The following is a 25,328-nucleotide window of genomic DNA, read 5'->3' on the forward strand; positions in this document are numbered from 1 at the left end:
AAAGCAAGGAAGAAGCTCCCAGGTCAAGAAGCTTCAAGATTCAACTGGAGAGAATGTTCTTGGTTATGGGGGGGGGTAAGGGTTCTGGTCTGAAGTTGGTGATGCCGTTCCTAACTCTGTCCCACATTAAATACTGAGTTATTTCATGAGGTTTTGGACCCGTTCCTAACTCGTTCCTGGTCTCTGGAATGTCTGTTCTCCTGAAGTCCTCTCGCTCCCCAGCGTCGCGTCTCCTCAGTTGTCGGACTCGTCGGTGGAGTCGCGGCTGATCTCGATCTGTAGCGACGGCAGATTGTCCAGGCGGCTCTTCTTCATGTTCTTGTGGCTGGACTGTTTGCGTTTGATCATGGCGCCCCACACCTGCTGCAGCCGCGAGTCCTCCTCCTGCTCCTCGCCCTCCGACGACGAGCTCGCCCCCTCCTCGTCCGTCTCCGGCCGCCGCGCTTTGGGCCGCAGCGTCGCCGTGGAGACCGAGGAGAAGGCGGCTCTGCGGATGGGGACGGGCTCGTCTTCGGGGGGGCCCAGGCGACTCCACAGACCTCCTGAAACAACGCACAGTGTCATTGATGGTTATTCAAGGAAAATCTTTTTATCTTCACTTAACAACAAAATAAACCTCCTTTTTTAAATACATGCTTGGTCACAGTAGAGGCGGAGACAAACGCCCGTCAAACATCACTGTACATGGAACTGCAGGAGAATCACAAAGCTGTTCCACTCCGCCACCACCTCCGCATCGAACACCATTTGAACCATTAAGAAACATTCCACAGCGTCCTCTCCGCCTCTCTCCGATAGAAATATGGATCAACTTTATTTTCAGCTCCGTCAGCGCCGGCCGGATCAAGCTCCACAATTCAGACGCACCAGACAGGAAAAAGAACGGCAACAACATTCGGATTTTAAAAGTCAACACCTCCAAAGGACTTCATTTGAACAAAAATGTCACTGTTTCACACAATATAACCTCGACATTTCCGTCTGTAGCAGCGGCGGAGACGCCCGGGACGGACTGGACAGCAGTGGCCGTTAATGTCACCGTGTTTTTGTCATGTTTTTGATGCGTTTTGTCATGTTTTCTTCTCTTTTTTCATTGCTTGTTCTGTTTTTGTCACTTTGTTGCTATTTTGAGGCTTTTAAATTGGGCCAAACTAGAGATGATGTTCTTGGTTCCGGTGGAGGTCAAGAGGTTGAGTGATCATACTTTTTAGTTTTTCAGATGAATAAGCCCCTGGGCATAAAACGCCGTAAGAATCGCCAGAATTGTTAGCGCCTAGTTAGCAACATTAGCTTGTATGTTGCAGCACTAACAACATTTAGCTCTGGTTAAATCCAGCACAGACCCTGATCTAGGGAGTGTGTCTGTAATAAAGTCAGCTCTATGTGGATTATTGGATTTACACTAAACAATTCTCCAGTTTGTTGTTATTTTCTCTCCTCAGTGGAGCTGCTCCTGTAGCAGCGCCGGCCACACGTCATGTGGTATCGGTTTCTGACATCGGGACCTCATGAATGAGTACGAGTATGAGTACAAGCATGTGATATCGGCCCGATACCCAATACTGGTATCGGTGTATCCCTAGCCTCACTATTGATATTTTACATCCAATAATTTGAAATAATTTTCTGTAAGAGTAAAATAGAGCAGGTGGAGACTTCTTCTCCACTGGCAGCAATGGGAATAACTTTTTGGATTTGGTGAGACTAGGCGTGTCAGCTCGGCCTGATCAAAGCGGCTCAGATGCTACAATGATTATGGCCTTTAAAAATGAGTGAGAAGAAACAACAACCACAATCAACAGAACTATGAACGGTTTAACCTCTTAACCCTCACCTTAACCAAGTGCTTCCTCTCCAGTTTGGCATTACCCTAAAATCTAATCTAATCTTCTTGAAAAAAGTGTCAAAATAGCGACAAAAACGAGACAAAAACAAGGATGACAAAGCAACAAAAACATGACAAAAATGTGATGAAAAAAATGACAAAAACACACAAAAGAGCAACTGAAAGTGACAGAAATGTGATGGGGAAAAAAGTGACAACAACGCGAGGAAAAAGATCCATTTAGATGAGTTTTGTAGGTCTTAGCTTTCAAATGAGGTGTTACTCTGTCCTGTGTAACCTGGTAAAGCTAAGGCGGGGATTAAGAGGTTAAAGATGCCTCCTTTAGTCAGTTCCTATAAATCCATTGTCTCTGTGCCCGAGCTGCCTGGTACCTGTCTTCTTGTCCTTGGCCACGCCCAGTCGGCTGTGCACGTCTCTGATTGGCTCCCTCTCTGGGGGGGGGTCTTTGTGGGGGGAGGGGGAGCGCCTGTCGGGGGAGAATCTTCTCTTCCCCAGTCGCCGCCGAACATCTGATAGACAAAAAACAAACATATAAACAAAGAGACGCCAAACAAATGGCACAGGACTCTGGGTACGGCACCTGTCTTCCCGGAGGAGGGCTGAGGGGGGCGCTGTCTCTTCTCCTCCAGCAGCTGCCGCACGTCCGTGACCTTTGGAGGAGGCGGGGACTTCCTCTGAGGAGCTCCGCCTCCCAGACGGTTCCTGAGATCAAACAGAACAACGTCCTGTTACAAATCTACAGAGAGAAGGCAGTCTGGGTTGTTTGGATTAGGGGACGTTGTGCTTGGAGGGCAGGGGAGGGGAGCCACCGGTGGCCTGGATCCTAGTCAAGGTCAAGGAGGATTTTAGCTTCATGTGTGGTGAACTGGAGCTACAGCAGCTCTGGGACTTTTACAAAAACACACATCAGTGTTTCTTTAACCTAAACACCCAGGATTAAGTGGCGACAATAAAACTTATTTCAGTGGCTGGATCTGTGCTGGGAATGTGTTTGGCCCTTGATGATGCCCTGAGCATTCCCAAAGCTAATGCTACAAGCTAAAGCTTCGGTCATCACGTGAAAACGAGAAATATGCACGAATAAAGTCAATAAAACCACCACACACATAAAGAACTGTTTAACAATGATCACACACTGAGCCGGGCTGGTTGATTTTGAAGTTTATTGCTTATTATTAATTTGTGTCCATGAACCAGCATGGAGTCAAAATGTCCAGCATAATAAAATATAATACAAATCTTTATGGACTGGAGACACATGGGTAGGGTGTCTTAGTATTTTGGAAAGTAAACAAACATAGGCCTAGTTCATGTCATTGTGTATGTTGTGTTATCGGTTTGTGTCTGGGTGATCGATGCAGTAGTCCATACGCATCAGTGCCAATCTTGCATATAAATATATTTAAAACAAGTCAAGAAAATATAGCCTAGTGCAGGGGTCACCTGCACCAGGCTACTTCAAGAGCATTAAGTTGAGTGCTACCAGTTAAAAACATACACTGTTTACTGACCCCATATTATATCAACATTTTAAACCCATACTGAGTCACAAGAGCAGAAATAACTGTAAATTTAAGTGTTTTACACGAGTCTCAGGGGCTACGGGGCATGCCCCAAAGGGCACCTTATTGGTGACCCCTGACCGCCCACCTTACGTCCCAAGCCACTGCTTGCCTAACTCAAAAGGTCACTGCACGCCACCGGCGGTAAGTGATGATGACACACATGTCCTGTCCTGGCTCAATATTAAGAAATAGAGACTGCACGGTGCACTGTTACACCCCTACAGTTTACAAAGTGCTGGAGCTGGGTTATTCTTGTCGTTTCTGATGGATACCTGCCCTTTTAATACCGTCCCTCTATGTAGGCGTCCCGATATAGACTTAAATAGTCGTGAGATCCTGGCGTTGACCATGGGGGTATAGTTAAAGATCCATCGGACATGGCAGTAGTAGCAAAGAGGGACTAGTTAGCTCCAAAACAGCAGTTATGTGGCTTCAGTTTTGAGCTGACGTGTGTTCAGAGTGTCTTGACGCTTTTACTTTACTTCAATAAGCACAAGCGTTCAACTAGGGGCTTAGGGTGCGATTCTGACGCCTGAAAAGTGTGCGGTGGATCGAATTCTGCTTTCTGAATTGTTGGGTGACATGTGCTGATAATTATCAAATTTACAACGTACAAGACACTCTACAGACCCTCATGTTAAAAACATACTTTTTTTTCATCAAAAATACTACATTGCTACAAAGCAATTCATCGATTACTAAACTAGTTGTCAACTATATTAATAATTGATAAGTTGACGATTAATCAGTTCGTTTTTTCAGCTGGAGTGTGGGCTTACCGTATGCTCTTCAGATGTGTGTCCACCTCATCGGCGTACATGGTCATCTTCTTGCTCTTCTTGGGGGAGGGGGTGGAGATCATCTTCAGCTCCAGGTCGTAGTCCATGTCGTCGGAGCTGGACCCGGAGGCGGGGGACGGCGTGCGGCTGTGGCCTCCCCGCACAGCCTCTCTGTCTCCTCGCTCTTTGTACTCCACCACTCGGTCGTCCGCATCCATCTCCTCCTCGTCTTCATCCTCCTCCTTGATGGGCTCCTCCGGCAGGTTCACCAGCTCTGCTGCAGAAGAACGACAGAGTGAGCAAATCCAAGTGTAAAGGCCGATTCATACTTCATTATGTTGTGTCTGTCTAACTGTTGACATCTATGGTAGGGAACTTGTAGGCACCATATGAATATTCCATTATGTGTTTTAGTGTAGAGGTTCATAATCACTATGGTAAAGAGATAAAGTAAAAAAGTCAATGCAGAAGTATCCAGAGCGGTGGGAAACCTAATTTGGTTAGGGGGCGCTGAGAGACGAGATCGCCCCAATGTTTGCTGTAATGCGAAGACTGTCCTGCAGGGGGTTAGCTCCCTGTGTAGCCACTGCTTTGTGAGCATCATGGCTGGTGTAGGACAGGGGCTGCGTCTGAAACCATCAAATTGTAGCCTCTAAGCACTAACACTAGCAACTACCTCCTTAACCTTTCATGGGTCGACTGTTAGCTCTCTATGCAGTTAGTGAACTAGAGCTTCAGCAGCATTTTAACAATCCGTCCGTCCTTAAACGGGGAAAGGGAAGTGACATCACCAACAGCTGTTTTTCTTCTTCTTTAAAGTTATTGGTGGAGTGCAGGCCAAACAAAAGTGCATGTCGCCCCCTAGTGTACAGTGTCCAACAACAACATAGTGTCCAAACAAAGACATTTAAGGAGAAAAATAAATCCAAATGATCCAAACATTTCCCTTTAGTGTTATTTTATTTCAGCAGCTGTTTCTTAAAGCGACAGCAGCAAATGATCCATGTGGCTTAAGTTTCTACTAAATGAAAACAAAAGCATTTAATCCGTTTCCTGAGTTTCCTCTTTAACACTGACATGTGACTGAGCTGTGGGGACGACAACATGGATTTATCACTTTTATAAAGTTTGGCTTGTGCAGAATCTTATTTTTTTCATTATTATTATTTTTATTATTAAATGTGCTCCTGTCAATCAACAGTGGTTGCGCATAAATCACTCGAGGGTGGGGCCGAGGGGGGTGGGGAGTTTGGCGCAGTGGCTTATGGGATGGCACATAGCTCCTAATCACCGGTTAGTTAGCACCAGAGGTCCCTATGCTAAAGTGGCTATGATAGTTAGCATCGGAGGTCCCTATGCTAAAGTGGCTATGATAGTTAGCATCGGAGGTCCCTATGCTAAAGTGGCTATGATAGTTAGCATCAAAGCTCCTTTTCCTAACTACTTCCTAACTGACAGACCAATTCGGAAGCAACTTGTCATGGCGGACGCTGACGCACATCCGGTTTGGCGTAAGAGCTCTTACTAATCTGCTCGTTTCGGACGCAGGATCAGGCAGAGTGTATAGTTTGCTATACATTTGGGGTCAACCGGAGTTTAGGGAATCTAATTGGAGCATACAAAAAAGGGCGTGTCCAAGAAAGAGTGGGCGACATAAAGATATGTAAAGGTGCGCGATGAAGAATGGGCGATACATACGTGTCACGTGTACTGAGTGTGTTCTCATGTTCTGCGCACAAGCTCTGTTTGCAAACAGTCTGACAAACCACTTTCTCCCATTTTCATCTAATTGACATAAACTCAAACGTCTCGTCATGTTTTAGTCGCCAAAGAGCAATTTTTAGCTCTTAATCGTTTCACTGTTTAAGTTTAAGTTATACTTCATTCATCTCTGTAGAGAAATGAGTCCTCTGCATGTGACCCATCCTCAGTGTCGCTGTGCGACCTGTAGGAGCAGTGAGCAGCCAGCGTGGGCCGGCGCTCGGAGACACATCTCCATAATGTGGAGCCAGGCTGGTGGTCAGAAACACCTGGTTGGAGGATTAACCTATTGCACATGTTTTTACTACTAACTAAACAGACACGGGGAGAACATGCAAACTCCACACAGAAAGGCCCTGTCCAGGTGGGAATCAAACCCGGGACCTTCAAGCTGTGAAGCAAAAATGTCAAAAATGTGTGTCAACGAAATTATATCGTTATCGTCGTCGTTGACAAAAACAACTGATATGTTATAGAAAGTTGCACCTTACATAATTTTGTGGGGTTTTGCCACTTTATGGCAGATTTTGGATTGAGTTGAGCTCATTTTGATAGACTAGCCTATTAAAAAACAGATCTAGGATATATAAACTTAATGTTAGTAATAGCCTACGTGATAGCCGTCTGAATGCTAGCTAAAATAAAAACGGGCACAGGCTAATTTTGAGTGTATTGGCAAGGGTTGGCCTTTGCTGTAAGGGCTCGGTCTGCCTCTGTGTACGGTGTACACTACAGCCCGGGATACAACATAGATCTAGGCATGTGTAGACTAATCAAAACCCAGCTGCCAAACAAGTTTAGCTCAGATGAGGTGCTCAGAACAAGCTGCAAGAACTGCCCAACAGGAGCTGTACAAACAAAACGTTCTTGCATCTTATGACATATGAACAGACCCCGAGTCAACACGTAAAGTCACTAACTGAATTACCCCAAATCTCCAACCTTCCGATTGTTCTTGAGCTAATTTGGTGTGCGTTTCAGTTGCTTCAGAAGACAGTACTTTAAATTATTACTTCCACATTTGCGATGGATAAAAATGCACAAAAGCCTATAGATGTTCGTCTCTCTTAAATGATACATGTACAATATAGATCTATGGTGACAAAAGAAATGTACTCTACTACAAGAAAAATAACTGGATCACAACAGATCTGAACTCCACCAACATCCAGAGTCCAAAAAGGCCTGCCAACCCGCACTGCAATAAATGAAAGGATACTTCTGTGATGCAATCTGACCCGCAGGTCGTGAGACTCGGGTGGTTTGTTTCTTGCAGTGAGAAAAGTCTACAGTTTGCAGTTTGACAGTGCGAGTTTGTTTATAGCGACTGCAGTGCATATGAACCGATTCTCCTGCAGCCACGTCTGTCTGGCCAGCAGCCAAAGCGGCTCCATCATTCTGACTGGAATGTCCTAACCTCAGTCCCTTACAGTTTGGTTACCGCAATGGCTCAAGCCTCAATATTGATGCAATAAAGGTTGATCGTGCAGCTCTACACAATATGATCACAGATACGAATACACATACAGGATTGGTTGTCTGATTAAAAGTTCCATTAGACGAGAGAAGTGTGATAGTTTGTGACTGGAGCATGTAAGCAAAATCCCCCGCAGACTCTGCAAACATAATCGCCAAAAGACTAGCTCCACTGAAATCCTCCTGTGACCGAGCGTAGAGCGGCCTTACCCCAGTGTGCCTGTGCTTACAGAGGGTACAGGGCGGTCTTACCCCAGTGTGCCTGTGCTTACGGAGGGTACAGGGCGGTCTTACCCCAGTGTGCCTGTGCTTACAGAGGGTACAGGGCGGTCTTACCCAGTGTGCCTGTGCTTACGGAGGGTACAGGGCGGTCTTACCCCAGTGTGCCTGTGCTTACGGAGGGTACAGGGCGGTCTTACCCCAGTGTGCCTATGCTTATATTACAGAGGGTACAGGGCGGTCTTACCCCAGTGTGCCTGTGCTTACAGAGGGTACAGGGCGGTCTTACCCCAGTGTGCCTGTGCTTACAGAGGGTACAGGGCGGTCTTATCCCAGTGTGCCTGTGCTTACAGAGGGTACAGGGCGGTCTTACCCCAGTGTGCCTGTGCTTACGGAGGGTACAGGGCGGTCTTACCCCAGTGTGCCTATGCTTATATTACAGAGGGTACAGGGCGGTCTTACCCCAGTGTGCCTGTGCTTACAGAGGGTACAGGGCGGTCTTACCCCAGTGTGCCTGTGCTTACAGAGGGTACAGGGCGGTCTTATCCCAGTGTGCCTGTGCTTACAGAGGGTACAGGGCGGTCTTACCCCAGTGTGCCTGTGCTTACAGAGGGTACAGGGCGGTCTTATCCCAGTGTGCCTGTGCTTACGGAGGGTACAGGGCGGTCTTATCCCAGTGTGCCTGTGCTTACGGAGGGTACAGGGCGGTCTTACCCCAGTGTGCCTATGCTTATATTACAGAGGGTACAGGGCGGTCTTACCCCAGTGTGCCTGTGCTTACAGAGGGTACAGGGCGGTCTTACCCCAGTGTGCCTGTGCTTACAGAGGGTACAGGGCGGTCTTATCCCAGTGTGCCTGTGCTTACAGAGGGTACAGGGCGGTCTTACCCCAGTGTGCCTGTGCTTACAGAGGGTACAGGGCGGTCTTATCCCAGTGTGCCTGTGCTTACAGAGGGTACAGGGCGGTCTTATCCCAGTGTGCCTGTGCTTACAGAGGGTACAGGGCGGTCTTATCCCAGTGTGCCTGTGCTTACAGAGGGTACAGGGCGGTCTTACCCCAGTGTGCCTGTGCTTATATTACAGAGGGTACAGGGCGGTCTTACCCCAGTGTGCCTGTACTTACGGAGGGTACAGGGCGGTCTTACCCCTGTGTGCCTGTGCTTACAGAGGGTACAGGGCGGTCTTACCCCAGTGTGCCTGTGCTTACAGAGGGTACAGGGCGGTCTTACCCCAGTGTGCCTGTGCTTATATTACAGAGGGTACAGGGCGGTCTTACCCCAGTGTGCCTGTGCTTACGGAGGGTACAGGGCGGTCTTACCCCAGTGTGCCTGTGCTTATATTACAGAGGGTACAGGGCGGTCTTACCCCAGTGTGCCTGTGCTTACAGAGGGTACAGGGCGGTCTTACCCCAGTGTGCCTGTGCTTACGGAGGGTACAGGGCGGTCTTACCCCAGTGTGCCTGTGCTTACGGAGGGTACAGGGCGGTCTTACCCCAGTGTGCCTGTACTTACGGAGGGTACAGGGCGGTCTTACCCCAGTGTGCCTGTGCTTACAGAGGGTACAGGGCGGTCTTACCCCAGTGTGCCTGTGCTTACAGAGGGTACAGGGCAGTCTTACCCCAGTGTGCCTGTGCTTACAGAGGGTACAGGGCGGTCTTACCCCTGTGTGCCTGTGCTTACAGAGGGTACAGGGCGGTCTTACCCCAGTGTGCCTGTGCTTACAGAGGGTACAGGGCGGTCTTACCCCAGTGTGCCTGTGCTTACGGAGGGTACAGGGCGGTCTTACCCCAGTGTGCCTGTGCTTACAGAGGGTACAGGGCGGTCTTACCCCAGTGTGCCTGTGCTTACGGAGGGTACAGGGCGGTCTTACCCCAGTGTGCCTATGCTTATATTACAGAGGGTACAGGGCGGTCTTACCCCAGTGTGCCTGTGCTTACAGAGGGTACAGGGCGGTCTTATCCCAGTGTGCCTGTGCTTACGGAGGGTACAGGGCTGTCTTACCCCAGTGTGCCTGTGCTTATATTACAGAGGGTACAGGGCGGTCTTACCCCAGTGTGCCTGTGCTTACGGAGGGTACAGGGCGGTCTTACCCCAGTGTGCCTGTGCTTATATTACAGAGGGTACAGGGCGGTCTTACCCCAGTGTGCCTGTGCTTACGGAGGGTACAGGGCGGTCTTACCCCAGTGTGCCTGTGCTTACGGAGGGTACAGGGCGGTCTTACCCCAGTGTGCCTGTGCTTACAGAGGGTACAGGGCGGTCTTACCCCAGTGTGCCTGTGCTTATATTACAGAGGGTACAGGGCGGTCTTACCCCAGTGTGCCTGTACTTACGGAGGGTACAGGGCGGTCTTACCCCAGTGTGCCTGTGCTTACAGAGGGTACAGGGCGGTCTTACCCCAGTGTGCCTGTGCTTATATTACAGAGGGTACAGGGCGGTCTTACCCCAGTGTGCCTGTGCTTACGGAGGGTACAGGGCGGTCTTACCCCAGTGTGCCTGTGCTTATATTACAGAGGGTACAGGGCGGTCTTACCCCAGTGTGCCTGTGCTTACGGAGGGTACAGGGCGGTCTTACCCCAGTGTGCCTGTGCTTACGGAGGGTACAGGGCGGTCTTACCCCAGTGTGCCTGTACTTACGGAGGGTACAGGGCGGTCTTACCCCAGTGTGCCTGTGCTTACAGAGGGTACAGGGCGGTCTTACCCCAGTGTGCCTGTGCTTATATTACAGAGGGTACAGGGCGGTCTTACCCCAGTGTGCCTGTGCTTACGGAGGGTACAGGGCGGTCTTACCCCAGTGTGCCTGTGCTTACAGAGGGTACAGGGCGGTCTTACCCCAGTGTGCCTGTGCTTACAGAGGGTACAGGGCGGTCTTACCCCAGTGTGCCTGTGCTTACAGAGGGTACAGGGCAGTCTTACCCCAGTGTGCCTGTGCTTACAGAGGGTACAGGGCGGTCTTACCCCAGTGTGCCTGTGCTTACAGAGGGTACAGGGCGGTCTTACCCCAGTGTGCCTGTGCTTACAGAGGGTACAGGGCAGTCTTACCCCAGTGTGCCTGTGCTTACAGAGGGTACAGGGCAGTCTTACCCCAGTGTGCCTGTGCTTACAGAGGGTACAGGGCAGTCTTACCCCAGTGTGCCTGTGCTTACAGAGGGCACAGGGCGGTCTTACCTGAGTGCCGGTGAGAGTACGGGGGTGTGTGGCCGAGGCTGTCTCCAATGAGAGGCTTCTTGCTCTTCAAGACGTCCCTGTGGATTCGACGGTTGTGATATCTGCGCTTCCTGCACACACAGACGTTACACATATCACACGAATGTTACTTCACTTCCTTATTGGACATGGACAGGATGTGACATAGGTATGTCATTAACTTTTTTATATTTTACATTAAATAACTTTTCTTCATTAAATCGCTGCTACACTAAAATAAAACAATGATTATTACTTACTTATTATTACAACTGATGTTATCCCTCTAAGTCAGAGTTACAGACAGATTCAAATTATACAGATACTAATTAGCAGTCAAAAGTCTAAATAAATGGTGTATGGTACAACGCAGGGCATAATGTTACAGGTGGTGATAGAGGTATATGCACGGCCATGATAATGAATAGAAATATGAAGAGCTTCCTCTGTTTGCAAGACCAAAGCCACTGGTGTTAAGTACTCTGTGTAATCTGTCGATCACTATAATCCGCGTGTGAACCCTATGTACGGTACACATGAATGAGCACGCACCAGGAGTTGCTGAGGATGCCCTTCATGCCGCCATAGTTGGGGTTTCCATATTTCATGTAGTATCTGCTGCGCCGGGCGGCTCCAGGCTCCTTCTTATCATCTGTGGACAGAAACATCACACACACTTCTAAACGATTCTCCTGGGCCCGGGTCAGTCCTGGGTCAGTCCTGGGTCAGTCCTGGGTCAGTCCTGGGTCAGTCCCGTGATGTGACTGACCGTGAGTGGCGAAACGCAGCATGAGCTTGTTTCCTTTGAAGGGTTTGATGGCAGGTCTGAGCTCGTTCCTCAACAGAGAGTCTCGCTCCACTCCGGACAGGTCATGACTCTGAAACAAAAGTACTTGGTTATACTACAGAAGCATGTTCAATTTACTGAATGATGAACTTATACACTAAACATTTTTGATCTTCTAAGATTTAATGACACACGATTTCGACGGACAGATCAAGGTGGAAGTGTTTTTTTCCAGTTCCCCATCCCTGCTGTAGGACAGGTCTAAGCTGGCTCAGACCTGGCCCAGGTTCGGTCTCGTCTCACCTGTGTCTCTTGTTTGCTCTCCGTCTCTTTCGCCTCGTCCTTCTTCTGTGATTCCTCCTCCACCTCTCCTTCCTCGTCGTCATCAGACCTTTGACCTCTGGGTTCTAAAACAACCACAACAACAACCGCACCGATTAGCATTAGCCTTGTTAGCATTAGCCTTACAGATCCCAGAGTTTCTAGCATCCCTGACCTTTGCTGCACTCCAACTGGTCTTCGGTCCCCTCTGTTGCAGTGACGACCGCCTCGGATGGGAGGGCCATGCGACTGGTGTTGATGAGCGCTCGGATGCTCGTGTCCTCATCCAGCCACACCACGTTACCTTTAGGAAGACAACAGACTTTAGGAAGTGAGGCCTGAACCAAGACAAACCATCCCCGAGTCACACACATCGAAGGCTGAGTGGGTTCTGCGCAGGTGACCGATTAAACTCGCTGTTCACTCCCAGAAGCTCCGTCACTGAGCTTTAACTACAGGAGGCTGCACTAGCACTAGTTAGGATCTGATGAGAGACAGATGCTGGAGAGTCCTTTAATGTTTTGTGTGTGTGTGGAGCTATTCTGCTTTCTGTTTTGGTAACCAGGCACACAGCTAGATCTACAAAAACATCCAAAATAAAACGGAGCTGTACTGTACATTATTGATGCATTTCTTGCTCTGTTTGAATTGTCTGTTCCCAGAAAACTATTATTTTATTACTGAAATAGTTTTCAACGATTTCCGGTCAAAGTCCTTGTTACGTGAAGGAAGAGTTGTTAATGTGTTGGTTGTTGGCATGGTCTTAACGTGTTACAGGAAGTGTTATAGTGTTGCAGGCATGAAAACGGGTCAGGGGATTTTTTTGGAATATTTTTTATTTTATTTCATACCTTAAAGCATAGGTGTCAAACTCTGGAAACTCTGGAACACATTTGGCCCGAAATGTAATTATATTTGGCCCGCGAGGCTATACCAAATGACTACTCGAGCTGGCCCACCGGTATTATACATTTTTTTTCAGATTTTGCATATCTGGACTATTAAGTTATATATTGTATAGTAATAAGTGTTGCTTGCTCCATATTCAATGTTAAAGCAAATCTTGTTTGGGTCCATATTAAAAGGTCCAATTGTTCAATGGTGGCCCGCGACTTTGTTCAAGTTTTACATTTTGGCCCACTGTGTATTTGAGTTTGACACCCCTGCCTTAAAGCATCAATCTGATGCATTTTGAGATGCATTTTTTGCCAACCTTGGGAGAGTTGGAGAAACTTAACTTCAAAAATGTCATTATGTAAGCCATTTCATGCCAGCCTGTCACTGGGTCTAACAATGACAGTGTATGAGGCACACATATGTAGTAAGGCACCACAAATGGTTTAATGCATAACCCCCACAAGAGATGGTGGACCTGCTGTAACTCGTCTACTCTTAAATTACTACTGACAGACAATACAATGTTATGCAATTCAGATTTGAATACATTTTATTGGTAAAGATAACCTAAAACACAATACAGTGGTTTCCAGAATTATGAATATATTATGAATATAAATGTTGATATTTCTTTTACTAATTCTCGTGTGGGGCTGTTTCGTGTGGGGTTGTTTCGTGTGGGGCTGTTTGGTGTGGGGCTGTTTGGTGTGGGGCTGCTTCGTGTGGGGCTGCTTCGTGTGGGGCTGCTTCGTGTGGGGCTGCTTCGTGTGGGGCTGCTTCGTGTGCGGCTGCTTCGTGTGGGGCTGCTTCGTGTGGGGCTGCTTCGTGTGGGGCTGTTTCGTGTGTGGGGCTGTTTCGTGTGGCGCTGTTTCGTGTGTGGGGCTGTTTCGTGTGTGGGGCTGTTTCGTGTGGGGCTGTTTCGTGTGGGGCTGTTTCGTGTGGGGCTGTTTCGTGTGGGGCTGTTTCGTGTGGGGCTGCTTCGTGTGGGGCTGTTTCGTGTGGGGCTGTTTCGTGTGGGGCTGTTTCGTGTGGGGCTGCTTCGTGTGGGGCTGCTTCGTGTGGGGCTGTTTCGTGTGGGGCTGTTTCGTGTGTGGGGCTGTTTCGTGTGGGGCTGCTTCGTGTTGCGCTGTTTGGTGTGGGGCTGTTTCGTGTGTGGGGCTGTTTCGTGTGGGGCTGTTTCGTGTGGGGCTGTTTCGTGTGGGGCTGCTTCGTGTGGGGCTGTTTGGTGTGGGGCTGTTTCGTGTGTGGGGCTGTTTCGTGTGTGGGGCTGTTTGGTGTGGGGCTGTTTGGTGTGGGGCTGTTTGGTGTGGGGCTGTTTGGTGTGGGGCTGTTTGGTGTGGGGCTGTTTGGTGTGGGGCTGTTTCGTGTGTGGGGCTGCTTCGTGTGGGGCTGTTTGGTGTGGGGCTGTTTCGTGTGTGGGGCTGTTTCGTGTGTGGGGCTGTTTCGTGTGTGGGGCTGTTTCGTGTGTGGGGCTGTTTCGTGTGTGGGGCTGTTTCGTGTGTGGGGCTGTTTCGTGTGTGGGGCTGTTTCGTGTGTGGGGCTGTTTCGTGTGTGGGGCTGTTTCGTGTGTGGGCCTGTTTCGTGTGTGGGGCTGTTTCGTGTGTGGGGCTGTTTCGTGTGTGGGGCTGTTTCGTGTGTGGGGCTGTTTGGTGTGGGGCTGTTTGGTGTGGGGCTGTTTGGTGTGGGGCTGTTTGGTGTGGGGCTGTTTCTTGTGGGGCTGTTTTGTGTGGGGCTGTTTCGTGTGGGGCTGTTTCGTGTGTGGGGCTGTGGCCATGAAATGAGTTGTTTATGTCGCTGATTTGAAAGAGGGAGGCGCTGCGGTGTTTTTCTGTCTTGTTTTCACTCTGTCATTGGCCGCTGCTTCTGTGTGTTCGCTTTGGAAACGCTATAATCACTCACGTTTCTCCTGTGCGTCCGAAATTGGGCATAAAAGTCGTGTAATGTGTGCTGACCATAAAATATCAGGGTGAAAGTCATCAGAGCTTAGGGCCATAAACAGCAGAGTTCACCGCCACAGAACTGGTCTACAGTTCGCACGAGGGCGGAGCGAGCGCGAGCTACACCGTGGACTCGCCAGAGTTTAGAGTTCACTGATCCCAAAATCACCGATACTTCCCACAAGCTCATATCTACCATAACAAGAAGTGTTGTTAACGTGTTGTTGGCATGGTCTTAGCAGGTTACAGGAAGTGTTGTTAATGGGTTGTTGGCATGGTCTTAGCATGTTACAGGAAGTGTTGTTAGCGTTTTGCTAGCATGTTTACGTACAGGAGGCGTCATCGATCCACTCGATGTGGGCAGGCGGGTACTCTCTGAAGTACCCAAATACGTCCTGGGTGCTCATGTCGTCCACCCCACTAATGTATAGAGCCTCCAGCCGCACCCGCAGGATCGCTGCGGACAGAGGGCACATATGAGCAGGACAAAACCAGCACTAAAATAAAGATACATCTACATTGATCTCCCAAACCAGGGCTAAAGCAGAAGTAAACAAGGGCTAAAGCAGAAGTAAACTAGGACTAAAGCAGAGGTAAACAAGGGCTAAAGCAGAAGTAAACTAGGACTAAAGCAGAGGTAAACAAGGGCTAAAGCAGAAGTAAACTAGGACTAAAGCAGAAGTAAACCAGCACTAAAGCTGAAGTAAACAAGGGCTAAAGCAGAAGTAAACTAGGACTAAAGCCCCGATTGAAAACTGGGGGGTAGCTAGATTATGCATGTACTGTACCTTTCTTTATACAGTCTTTGTCAAGGGCGAAGTTCCTCTGGGGGGCGCTCTCCTCCGCCTGGAAATGAAACCTTTGCGCTCGTTTCTCCTTCTTTTCAATCGCTTCCTGAAATCACAAGTCAACATATCAGAGTCCACGGTTTCTCATTAGTGTATTAGTTTCTGCCGGCCCGCTGTTATTTTTCTTAAGATTTTCTAAATTGTCAACTCAAATGAGAGTCAGCATAATTTTCGAGTCTTTAACTGGTAGAGGATCATTTAAATGTGGTGGAAAAAATTTCCTAGTGATAACAGTATTTAAAAAAATATATATATATAGTAAAAACCTCAAAATCCACGGTTCCAAATTATTATGCAACTCATCGTTTCAATACATTTTAAAGCTTGTCATTCACTGAAAATGGTCATTTGTTGAATTTGTAGCATTAGGAGGTCATATTTACTGAAATCAAAAGCTATTTCAATCAAAAAAATATTAACAGGTCAAGTTATATTTTACCATAGGAGCCCTTGTGTGAGAGCAGCTTCAAAATTCTTAAATCCATTAAACTTGTGAGTTTTTGGACAGTTTCTGCTTGGATTTCTTTGCAGGATGTCAGAATAGCCTCCCAGAGCTGCTGTTTGGATGAAAACTGCCTCCCACCCTCATAGATGTTTCTTTTTGTTGAGAATCCAAAGGTTCTCAACAGGGTTGAGGTCAGGGGAGGAGGGGGTCCACATCATGAGTTTCTCTCCTTTTATGCCCAAAGCAGCCAGTGATGCAGAGGTTTTCTTTACAGCAGGACATGGTGCGTTGTCATGATGAAGAAGATTTTGTTCGGGAAAATACGGCTCTTCTTTTTGTAGCATAGAAGACAGTGGTCAGTCAGAAACTACACATGTTTTTCAAAGGTCATTTTCACACCTTCAGAGAGCCTAAAAGGGCCTAAAGGGCCCAGCTCTCTCACCAGGATTCTGGCCCAAAACATGACTCCGCCACCTCCTTACTGACGTCACAGCCTTGTTGGGACATTGTGGCCATTCACCAACCATCCACTACTCCATTGATTTGACCATCCAGGGTTACACGGCGCTCATCAGTGAACAAGACTGTTTGAAAATGAGTCTTCATGTAGTTCTGGGTCCGTTGCAGCCGTTTCTGTTCATCAGCTTCAATTAACCGTTAAGGGGAGGCCCAGATAGAAGGTTTATGCACAACTGCAGCCTCTGGAGGGTCCTACACCTTGATGTTTGGGAGACTCCACAGGCACCAGCAGCTGCAAATACCTGTATGCTGCTTTGTAGCATCTGTTCTAATAATCTGATGTGATTGTCTGGCAGAAACCGTCCATATTGTGCCATTATCTGCACAAAGGTTTTCATACCTAGACCAAGACATTCAACTATTTCACGCTTTTCATCAGCAGAAAGACCCTTTTTCTTTACCATATTGCTTGAAAATGATTATCTGCATAATAAAGAACACCCTTTTTCAGTAGTTTTTCCCTTAACTGGGCTTAACCTGAAAACTAATCATCCCAGGTGTCTGAGATTAATGTCAGTGATTCATAGAGCCCCAAGACACGATACTATCCATGAGTTTCATTATTATTGTTTTTTTTTTTTACCTTTTTGACACAAAAATCCAATTTGCATAATAATTTGGAACGCAGTGTAGTGTGTTTTTAGCCGCCACAGTCTCACTTTTGTTTTCTCACAGAAATCTCTGATGCCAGGCACTTGAATCGCTCAGACTCTAGGCCATAGACAAGGCCAAACAGTCCTCTTTAGGGCTGGAGAGGTTAACTGGAAAAGCTCTGCCTCAACTTGATTTCTACAGCGGAACATAAGCCGGCGAACAGGAAGTGGAGTAAACCAATCAGCGAAAGGCGGTCAGTGGCGTTATTAGCAGTTTTGCGCTAATATTCTAACGGGATTATGAATCACAAAACTCACCTCCTGCCAACGTGTTTTTGGTTATTTACCGCTGATTAGAAAAAAACTCACACTCTCCCGGGCGCCGCCCATAGGGGACTTCCCCATCCCAGGAGTGACGCTGCTCGCGAAAAACACGTGACCGCAAATCAACGATACGTTAAAGCCAGCTCCCGGCCCAGACTCATATCCCCTGTGTATAAAATATACAGAGGGGCATCATTCTGGATGAGGTCGCATAGTGTCGGCTCATTTCTGCACTGTACATCCTCCTCTCTGCAGTAGCACTGAGCTCATTCTGCTTTGTGATTGGACAATTGTCCAACAAACCAAAAGAAAAAATTTCCATAATGTTCGATTTTGCTATCAGGGAAAGGTACATAAACTATTAACAAAAAAATCTTTCATACTATTAGCAATATTAATTAGAAAAACCTGATAATCCTTTCAATTAATGGACAAAATGATCAAATATGAGGATCGTTTCCCAAAAAAACTAAGATTAAAACAGAATGTATTTGTCTAATGGTCGACAGAAACCCATCATGGGCTCCTGACTTTTCTACAGAATCATAAGTGACTTCAACACGTTCATCTGAGTTGGTCTCTTTTGCAGAAACATGATGATTGTGTCGTCGTTCTGACGAAGAAAATAAAAATGAATTGAGTGTGAAACAGGTCTGACCTTTGAGTTGACGTCGATCCCAGTGATGAACGCTCCAGCCTTGTTCTCGTATCGCCGACTCGTGTCCTGGACAGACACACAAAACACAACAGAGCATCTACTTAAGTTTAGCTTCAGGTAATTCAAACTGAACTAACTACTATACAATTGAGACAGAAACAAACCAATGGCCTGCACAATGGTGTTCACCGGACACAGGCCATTACATTCTTTTCAAAGTTAATGTTTAATCTCCTCAAACATCCGGGTCCAGGGCATATTTTCGAAACCATCAATGCGCCAAGAATAAAATACCCATCATAAAAGCTCTAAAGCAGGGGTTCTCAAACTACGGATGATTTAGCCCGGCCCCTGACTTGTAGAGCACAAATCCTTTTGAGTTTGTCAAAAAAAAGTATGTCTCTAGCGCATTCCTGTGTCAATAAAACAGAATTCCACACGTGTCCAGCAGAGGGCACTGACATAAGAGATCAGGATATAAACAACACATTATTGCCACGTGGTAAATGAAGCTTAAAGGGATATTTCAGGTTGCTGATTTCTGGAGATATTTGTTTTGTAATTCAAGCATTTCTTATATTTGAAGAGTTTTGTGGCGCTAGGCTAATGCAGCTAGCACATTTCTACAATATCAGCTACACTGCATTAAATGTTTTAATTTTAACCATTTTGCATTTAAAATAACTTATATTTGAGCAGCTTCAGCTTGTGGTTGTATAAGCTACGCAGCGGAGGAGTGATCTGCCAGAAAATAGTCCCTCAAAATGCCATCATTCATGTGATGCAAGGTCAGGTATATTTCAAAAAATATTCTATCAACATAGACATTTATATGGTTAGTCTGGTGTTATAAGTGATTTGCCTCAGGTGCTCTGTGGAGCAGGTCAGACTGTTTTTAATGCAGGCTAGCTGATACCATAGAAATGCCTTGCATTAGCCTAGCGCCACGCAACTCTTCAATATAAGAACGGCATGAATTACAAAAAAAAAATCTAAAATATCTATCAGCAACACTCTGGATAACTAGGAAATGAAAAAATCCTGAAATATCCCTTTAACACCACAGAGTGTGGAGTGAATGAATAATGACTCATGTGCACTTTGAGAAACTTGTGACACAGGCTTGTAAAGCACAAGTGTACAAGTGTAAGCAGTTATTACTTTGGTCACATTACACAAAGATGTTTTATTTGAAAATGAAAATAAATGGAATACCTGTGATATTTCAAATTAAAACAATGTGTGAAGACGTGATTACTATTTTAGCAAAACCCACTACAGCTAAACAAATATGTGCCTGCATCAAGTTTTGATCTTGTGGATATAGTCGCGGGGACGACTGTGCCAGGCGAGTAATCTCTACTTCACAATGAGGCCTTTTGCTCTGGGCCATACAATTCTATGTTATAGCCAACCCGGCCTGGCCCCCCATCACAGTCAGGAACGATAATGTGGCCCCCAGAGAAAAACGTTTGAGGACCCCTGGTCTATAGTAATGGAAAGGAAGAGCATAACCACCTGAAAGACAAAACACAACCAGATCAAAAAAATGATTTAACATATGAAATGCAGGAAGCAGGGTGAACCAATCAGCGGAGGGCGGACATGTGTTGTTGTTCCGGGGTTATTAGTGGTTCTGTGTTAATATCCGAACAGAGTTATGACTCGCAAAATGCTCTCACTCTCCCATGAGCCATCTGCAGATTGGACTTCCGCATCTCAGGAGCGAACAATGACCATAAATAAATGAATCTGTTTGAGTTTGCTGCTCGAGCGGAGAACGAGGGTGGGCTGCTATCTCAAATAAAAAAAATACAGAGGGGTAACATACGAGCAATCGCTGTTGTACTTCTGCAATCTTCCCCGGATTCAAACAGCTGAGGCATCCAGGCTTCAAACGCTTTGATTACATTTTCAATCTGTTCCAGCGCATGGACAGCAGCGCCCTATTAGTGAATATTGTTCCAGCCTATCACAGAATTATTATTATTTAAATAGAGTGACAGGTTTGAATCCTTTTGTAATTATGACAAGACTGAAACCTCTGTTGTAAGAAATAATCAGTTTTATTTCAGTGATATATTGGCATAACATGGCTGGCACGGCAACAGTTTAAAAATGTTTACCTCTATGTCAGTGTCCAATAAGGAAGTGAAACGATGCACATCACAAAAAATGCCAAACTAACAAACACTGGGTCAAATCTTTAGCAAAATGTAAAGTATAATTAAAACTCAAATGTTCCCTAATGTTTACTAGCTTTAAAACATTAAACTGTCTAACACAGTGACATGGCGATCACTCGTATTCGGGATTTCCATGGCTAAAAGTTACGGCTCTGAGGAAGAGTCTGAGAGGCTGCAGGAAGTGAACTGTCCAAACAGACGGGTATAAAAACCACGCTGGTCTGAGTCGAAAATATACTAACTTTACAAGGCCAAATGAACATGTTGATTTGCATACTTTAGAATATATTTGATGGAAATGTGTATGGCAACTGGCAACTTTATTTACACCGCACATTTCGTACACAAGGCAACTATAAGGCCCATTGAGTTGCCTTGTGTGTGCTAAAGCCTTATGTTTATTTTGATGTTGTTTACAAAAGGCAGTGTCTGTGGAACCGTCCCAGGGCCGCAAACTCTTTTTGCTATTCTGATCATGCATAAAAAGACGTGCAGTGACCAAGGGTTTGTTTTTTGTCCATTTTATGCACTTAGTATTTATTGGTGTGAGAGATAAATGAATGACAAGTTATAAGACAAACTTGATTAAAAATGTTATGTCATTAAATAGTTCTCAATAAAGCTAAACCTAACCTTTTCCTAACCAAATCCAAACCATATTATAAACAGTATGTGTCAGTATAAACGGTATAAACAGTATGTGTCGGTATAAACAGTATGTGTCGGTATAAACAGTATGTGTCGGTATAAACAGTAAGTGTCGGTATAAACAGTAAGTGTCGGTATAAACAGTAAGTGTCGGTATAAACAGTATGTGTCGGTATAAACAGTAAGTGTCGGTATAAACAGTATGTGTCGGTATAAACAGCATGTGTCGGTATAAACAGCATGTGTCGGTATAAACAGTATGTGTCGGTATAAACAGTATGTGTCAGTATAAACAGTATGTGTCGGTATAAACAGTATGTGTCGGTATAAACAGCATGTGTCGGTATAAACAGCATGTGTCGGTATAAACAGTATGTGTCGGTATAAACAGTATGTGTCGGTATAAACAGTATGTGTCAGTATAAACAGTATGTGTCGGTATAAACAGCATGTGTCGTTATAAACAGTATGTGTCAGTATAAACTGTATGTGTCAGTATAAACTGTATGTGTCAGTATAAACTGTATGTGTCAGTATAAACAGCATGTGTCGGTATAAACAGTATGTGTCGGTATAAACAGTATGTGTCGGTATAAACAGTATGTGTCGGTATAAACAGTATGTGTCGGTACAAACAGTATGTGTCGGTATAAACAGTATGTGTCGTTATAAACAGTATGTGTCGTTATAAACAGTATGTGTCGGTATAAACAGCATGTGTCGTTATAAACAGTATGTGTCAGTATAAACTGTATGTGTCAGTATAAACTGTATGTGTCGGTATAAACAGCATGTGTCGGTATAAACAGTATGTGTCGGTATAAACAGTATGTGTCGGTATAAACAGTATGTGTCGGTATAAACAGTATGTGTCGGTATAAACAGTATGTGTCGGTACAAACAGTATGTGTCGGTATAAACAGTATGTGTCAGTATAAACAGTATGTGTCAGTATAAACAGTATGTGTCGGTATAAACAGTAAGTGTCGGTATAAACAACAGTATGTGTCAGTATAAACAGTATGTGTCGGTATAAACAGTATGTGTCGGTATAAACAGTATGTGTCGGTATAAACAGTATGTGTCGGTATAAACAGTATGTGTCAGTATAAACAGTATGTGTCAGTATAAACAGTATGTGTCGGTATAAACAGTATGTGTCAGTATAAACAACAGTATGTGTCGGTATAAACAGTATGTGTCGTTATAAACAGTATGTGTCGTTATAAACAGTATGTGTCAGTATAAACTGTATGTGTCAGTATAAACAGCATGTGTCGGTATAAACAGTATGTGTCAGTATAAACAGTATGTGTCGGTATAAACAGTATGTGTCGGTATAAACAGTATGTGTCGGTACAAACAGTATGTGTCGGTATAAACAGTATGTGTCGGTATAAACAGTATGTGTCAGTATAAACAGTATGTGTCGGTATAAACCGTATGTGTCGGTATAAACAGTATGTGTCGGTATAAACAACAGTATGTGTCAGTATAAACAGTATGTGTCGGTATAAACCGTATGTGTCGGTATAAACAGTATGTGTCGGTATAAACAGTATGTGTCAGTATAAACAGTATGTGTCGGTATAAACAGTATGTGTCGGTATAAACAGCATGTGTCGGTATAAACAGCATGTGTCGGTATAAACAGTATGTGTCGGTATAAACAGTATGTGTCGGTATAAACAGTATGTGTCGGTATAAACAGTATGTGTCGGTATAAACAGTATGTGTCGGTATAAACAGTATGTGTCGGTATAAACAGTATGTGTCGGTATAAACAGTATGTGTCGGTATAAACAGTATGTGTCGGTATAAACAGTATAAACAGTATGTGTCGGTATAAACAGTATGTGTCGGTATAAACAGTATGTGTCGGTATAAACAGTATGTGTCGGTATAAACAGTATGTGTCGGTTTAAACAGTATGTGTCGGTATAAACAGTATGTGTCGGTATAAACAGTAGGCCTATGTGTCGGTATAAACAGTATGTGTCAGTATAAACAGTATGTGTCGGTATAAACAGTATGTGTCGGTATAAACAGCATGTGTCGGTATAAACAGTATGTGTCAGTATAAAAAGTATGTGTCGGTATAAACAGTAAGTGTCAGTATAAACAGTATGTGTCGGTATAAACAGTATGTGTCAGTATAAACAGTATGTGTCGGTATAAACAGTATGTGTCAGTATAAACAGTATGTGTCGGTATAAACAGTAAGTGTCGGTATAAACAGCATGTGTCGGTATAAACAGTATGTGTCGGTATAAACAGTATGTGTCGGTATAAACAGTATGTGTCAGTATAAACAGTATGTGTCGGTATAAACAGCAGCACAGACGGCGCGAAGGGAGGGTAATGTTTGGAAACAAAACACGAACATCAAAAGCTACAAATGCGAGGCAAAGAAGGTAAAGGACAACAGCAGTTCAACAGGTGTCTAAACCTGGAGCCCAGAGCCGCTCACAGTCTCCTCCGGGGGCGAGGAACTACAGCGACAGCCCCTGATTCTGAGCGGGAAACGACCGGCACTGAGGCACTGAGGCCGGGCAGAGCGCTCTTCCCAGAGCCCTCTCCCCTACGCCAGTCCGCGGTCTGAGCGGGGCCTACTCACGGGCAGCAGCTCCTGCAGAGACGGCTTCACGGACACGTCCTCCGGCCCGGGCCCGGGCCCGGACTCTGGCTCCAGCTCGCCCTCCTCCACCTCCTCCACCTCCATAGGCTGGTCCGACTCCGAGTCCGAGTCTGAGTCCGAGCGCTCAGAGCCGCTGCGGGGAGACAGGGACACGCGCAGACTCCTCACGGCCGCCATGGCGTGCTCTGTTACGGGGGAAGGGCTGAACGGGGGCCCGCAGCTGAAGGAGCTCTGCTCTGGGGCCGCCGAGGACAGGGGCGGCAGATCCGGACTCAGAAACACGGAGCTGGAGCTGAAACACAACAGACTGTTGCTTTATGTGGAAGTAGTAAGCGAAACTAACGGAGTGCACTTTTGGGATGGAACAGGGGCGGACTGGGACTAAAAAATGGGACTAAAAACCAGTCCGGCCCAAGTTAGTGTGAACACACGCATTCACAAAGTCATGTTTTGACATCAATTTATAATAGGCTTAATTTTTATTGCGCGATTGCTGTGTCACCATTTAACAACAGAGCTGTTAAACAATTAGAATAGAGATGTTTTGTTTTTTTGCTGCTTCACTGTGCAATTGCAAGGCCGGGTAGCAGCACCCCCTTGCAAGCTGGTGGCCCTCAAGCCAGCAGCCCTTCTGTGCTTCTCCAGAATGGACCTATGGCCAGTCCGCCCCTGGGATGGAATGTATAAAATCTGAAAGAAAAAATCTGTCATGAACAACACATTAAGAGTTTACCTTTTATGATCTTTTTTGATTCTTTTCATGAACTGAGTTCAAACCATATCCTCGTAATATTACAATGATCAGACCGAAATCTTCAATAACAACTTAATCTGGAACTTCATTTGATTATATAGGCCTATTGAGAAATGCTTGACTAGTACCTTATAAAAGCAAAAAACCTACATTTGTACAATAACCTATTACATGAAAGATAATAATCTAATTGCAAAATATCAGAATCCTTAATATTTCTGAGAAAATTAAAGTATTCGTCATTTCATTAATTTTATTGTATCACCTTTAGTTCAAATTCATGAGGATATTATTTCCAATTGTTAAAAACAATATTGTTCTATTCTATTATTAAAAGATTCGTCCTGATCCTATTAAGGTGAATTTAATTTTCACAAATCTAAAAGTTTGTCTCAGAAGCAAGCCAATGCAACTGCAGATGAGAAGCCCAAAGTGGCTGTAAATCCAGACATGGCAACCCTCGGCTCTGGCGCTTCTTCTGAGGCAGGAGTAGTGTGCCGCGGGAGTTCCGACAGGAGAGAGCGCCCCCGGCAGGATCGGGACGGCAGCGCGTGCCACAGAGCGTGGCTGTGTATTTAAGTACTTTACTAACAACAACAGCTTCAACAGTTTCAACTTTAGGGGTGCTTAGCACAGGGGATTCGGGTTCGGGGGTTCTTGCTCAGAAAATGTATAACTGAATATAGTACCAGTACTTTTACTCCAATATCAAAACCAGACACAGTGGTGAACAGACACTTTTATTGCAGGAGAAAAAAAATTACAATAAATCTCCACAGAAACATTCAGGTATTTGACAAATGTCGATTCCTTTGATTTTCACAAGGAATCGACAGGAATGATCAGTGCAATCATCATACAGTCAGTGCCTTCACGTAAGACAGAAATAAGAAAAAAAAACATACACTTTCAGGAGTCAAACCCGGGATCAGTTCTGTTTTGGCTT

The 25,328-nt window shown here is 45.7% G+C and overlaps 1 protein-coding gene across 1 annotated transcript; it reads right to left on the reverse strand.

Moving 5' to 3' along the window:
- Positions 1–231: 231 nt before the first annotated feature.
- ncbp3 (nuclear cap binding subunit 3) lies at positions 232–23,906 on the reverse strand. Its single transcript, XM_079566328.1, has 13 exons — positions 23,608–23,906; positions 18,157–18,222; positions 15,558–15,663; positions 15,101–15,226; positions 12,111–12,239; positions 11,918–12,021; positions 11,597–11,705; positions 11,380–11,479; positions 10,810–10,919; positions 4,191–4,467; positions 2,427–2,548; positions 2,218–2,355; positions 232–542 (listed from the first exon to the last, which is right to left on the reverse strand). The coding sequence occupies exons 1-13, from the start codon at positions 23,803–23,805 to the stop codon at positions 235–237; spliced, it is 1,893 nt and encodes a 630-aa protein (XP_079422454.1). The 5' UTR covers positions 23,806–23,906; the 3' UTR covers positions 232–234.
- Positions 23,907–25,328: the final 1,422 nt, after the last annotated feature.

The sequence above is a fragment of the Gobius niger genome, assembly GCF_951799975.1.
Source record: "Gobius niger genome assembly, chromosome: 11".
Classification (NCBI taxonomy): domain Eukaryota; kingdom Metazoa; phylum Chordata; class Actinopteri; order Gobiiformes; family Gobiidae; genus Gobius; species Gobius niger.

Bases quoted from the DNA above. Each gene is read 5' to 3' on its own strand.
- ncbp3 (XM_079566328.1), bottom strand. From the start codon at position 23,805: ATGGCGGCCGTGAGGAGTCTGCGCGTGTCCCTGTCTCCCCGCAGCGGC. The intron at 18,223-23,607 runs GTGAGTAGGCCC...GTGTCTGTCCAG, and splicing joins CTCTGCAGGAGCTGCTGCCC to GACACGAGTCGGCGATACGA. The intron at 11,706-11,917 runs GTGAGACGAGAC...CTTTTGTTTCAG, and splicing joins AGAGCAAACAAGAGACACAG to AGTCATGACCTGTCCGGAGT.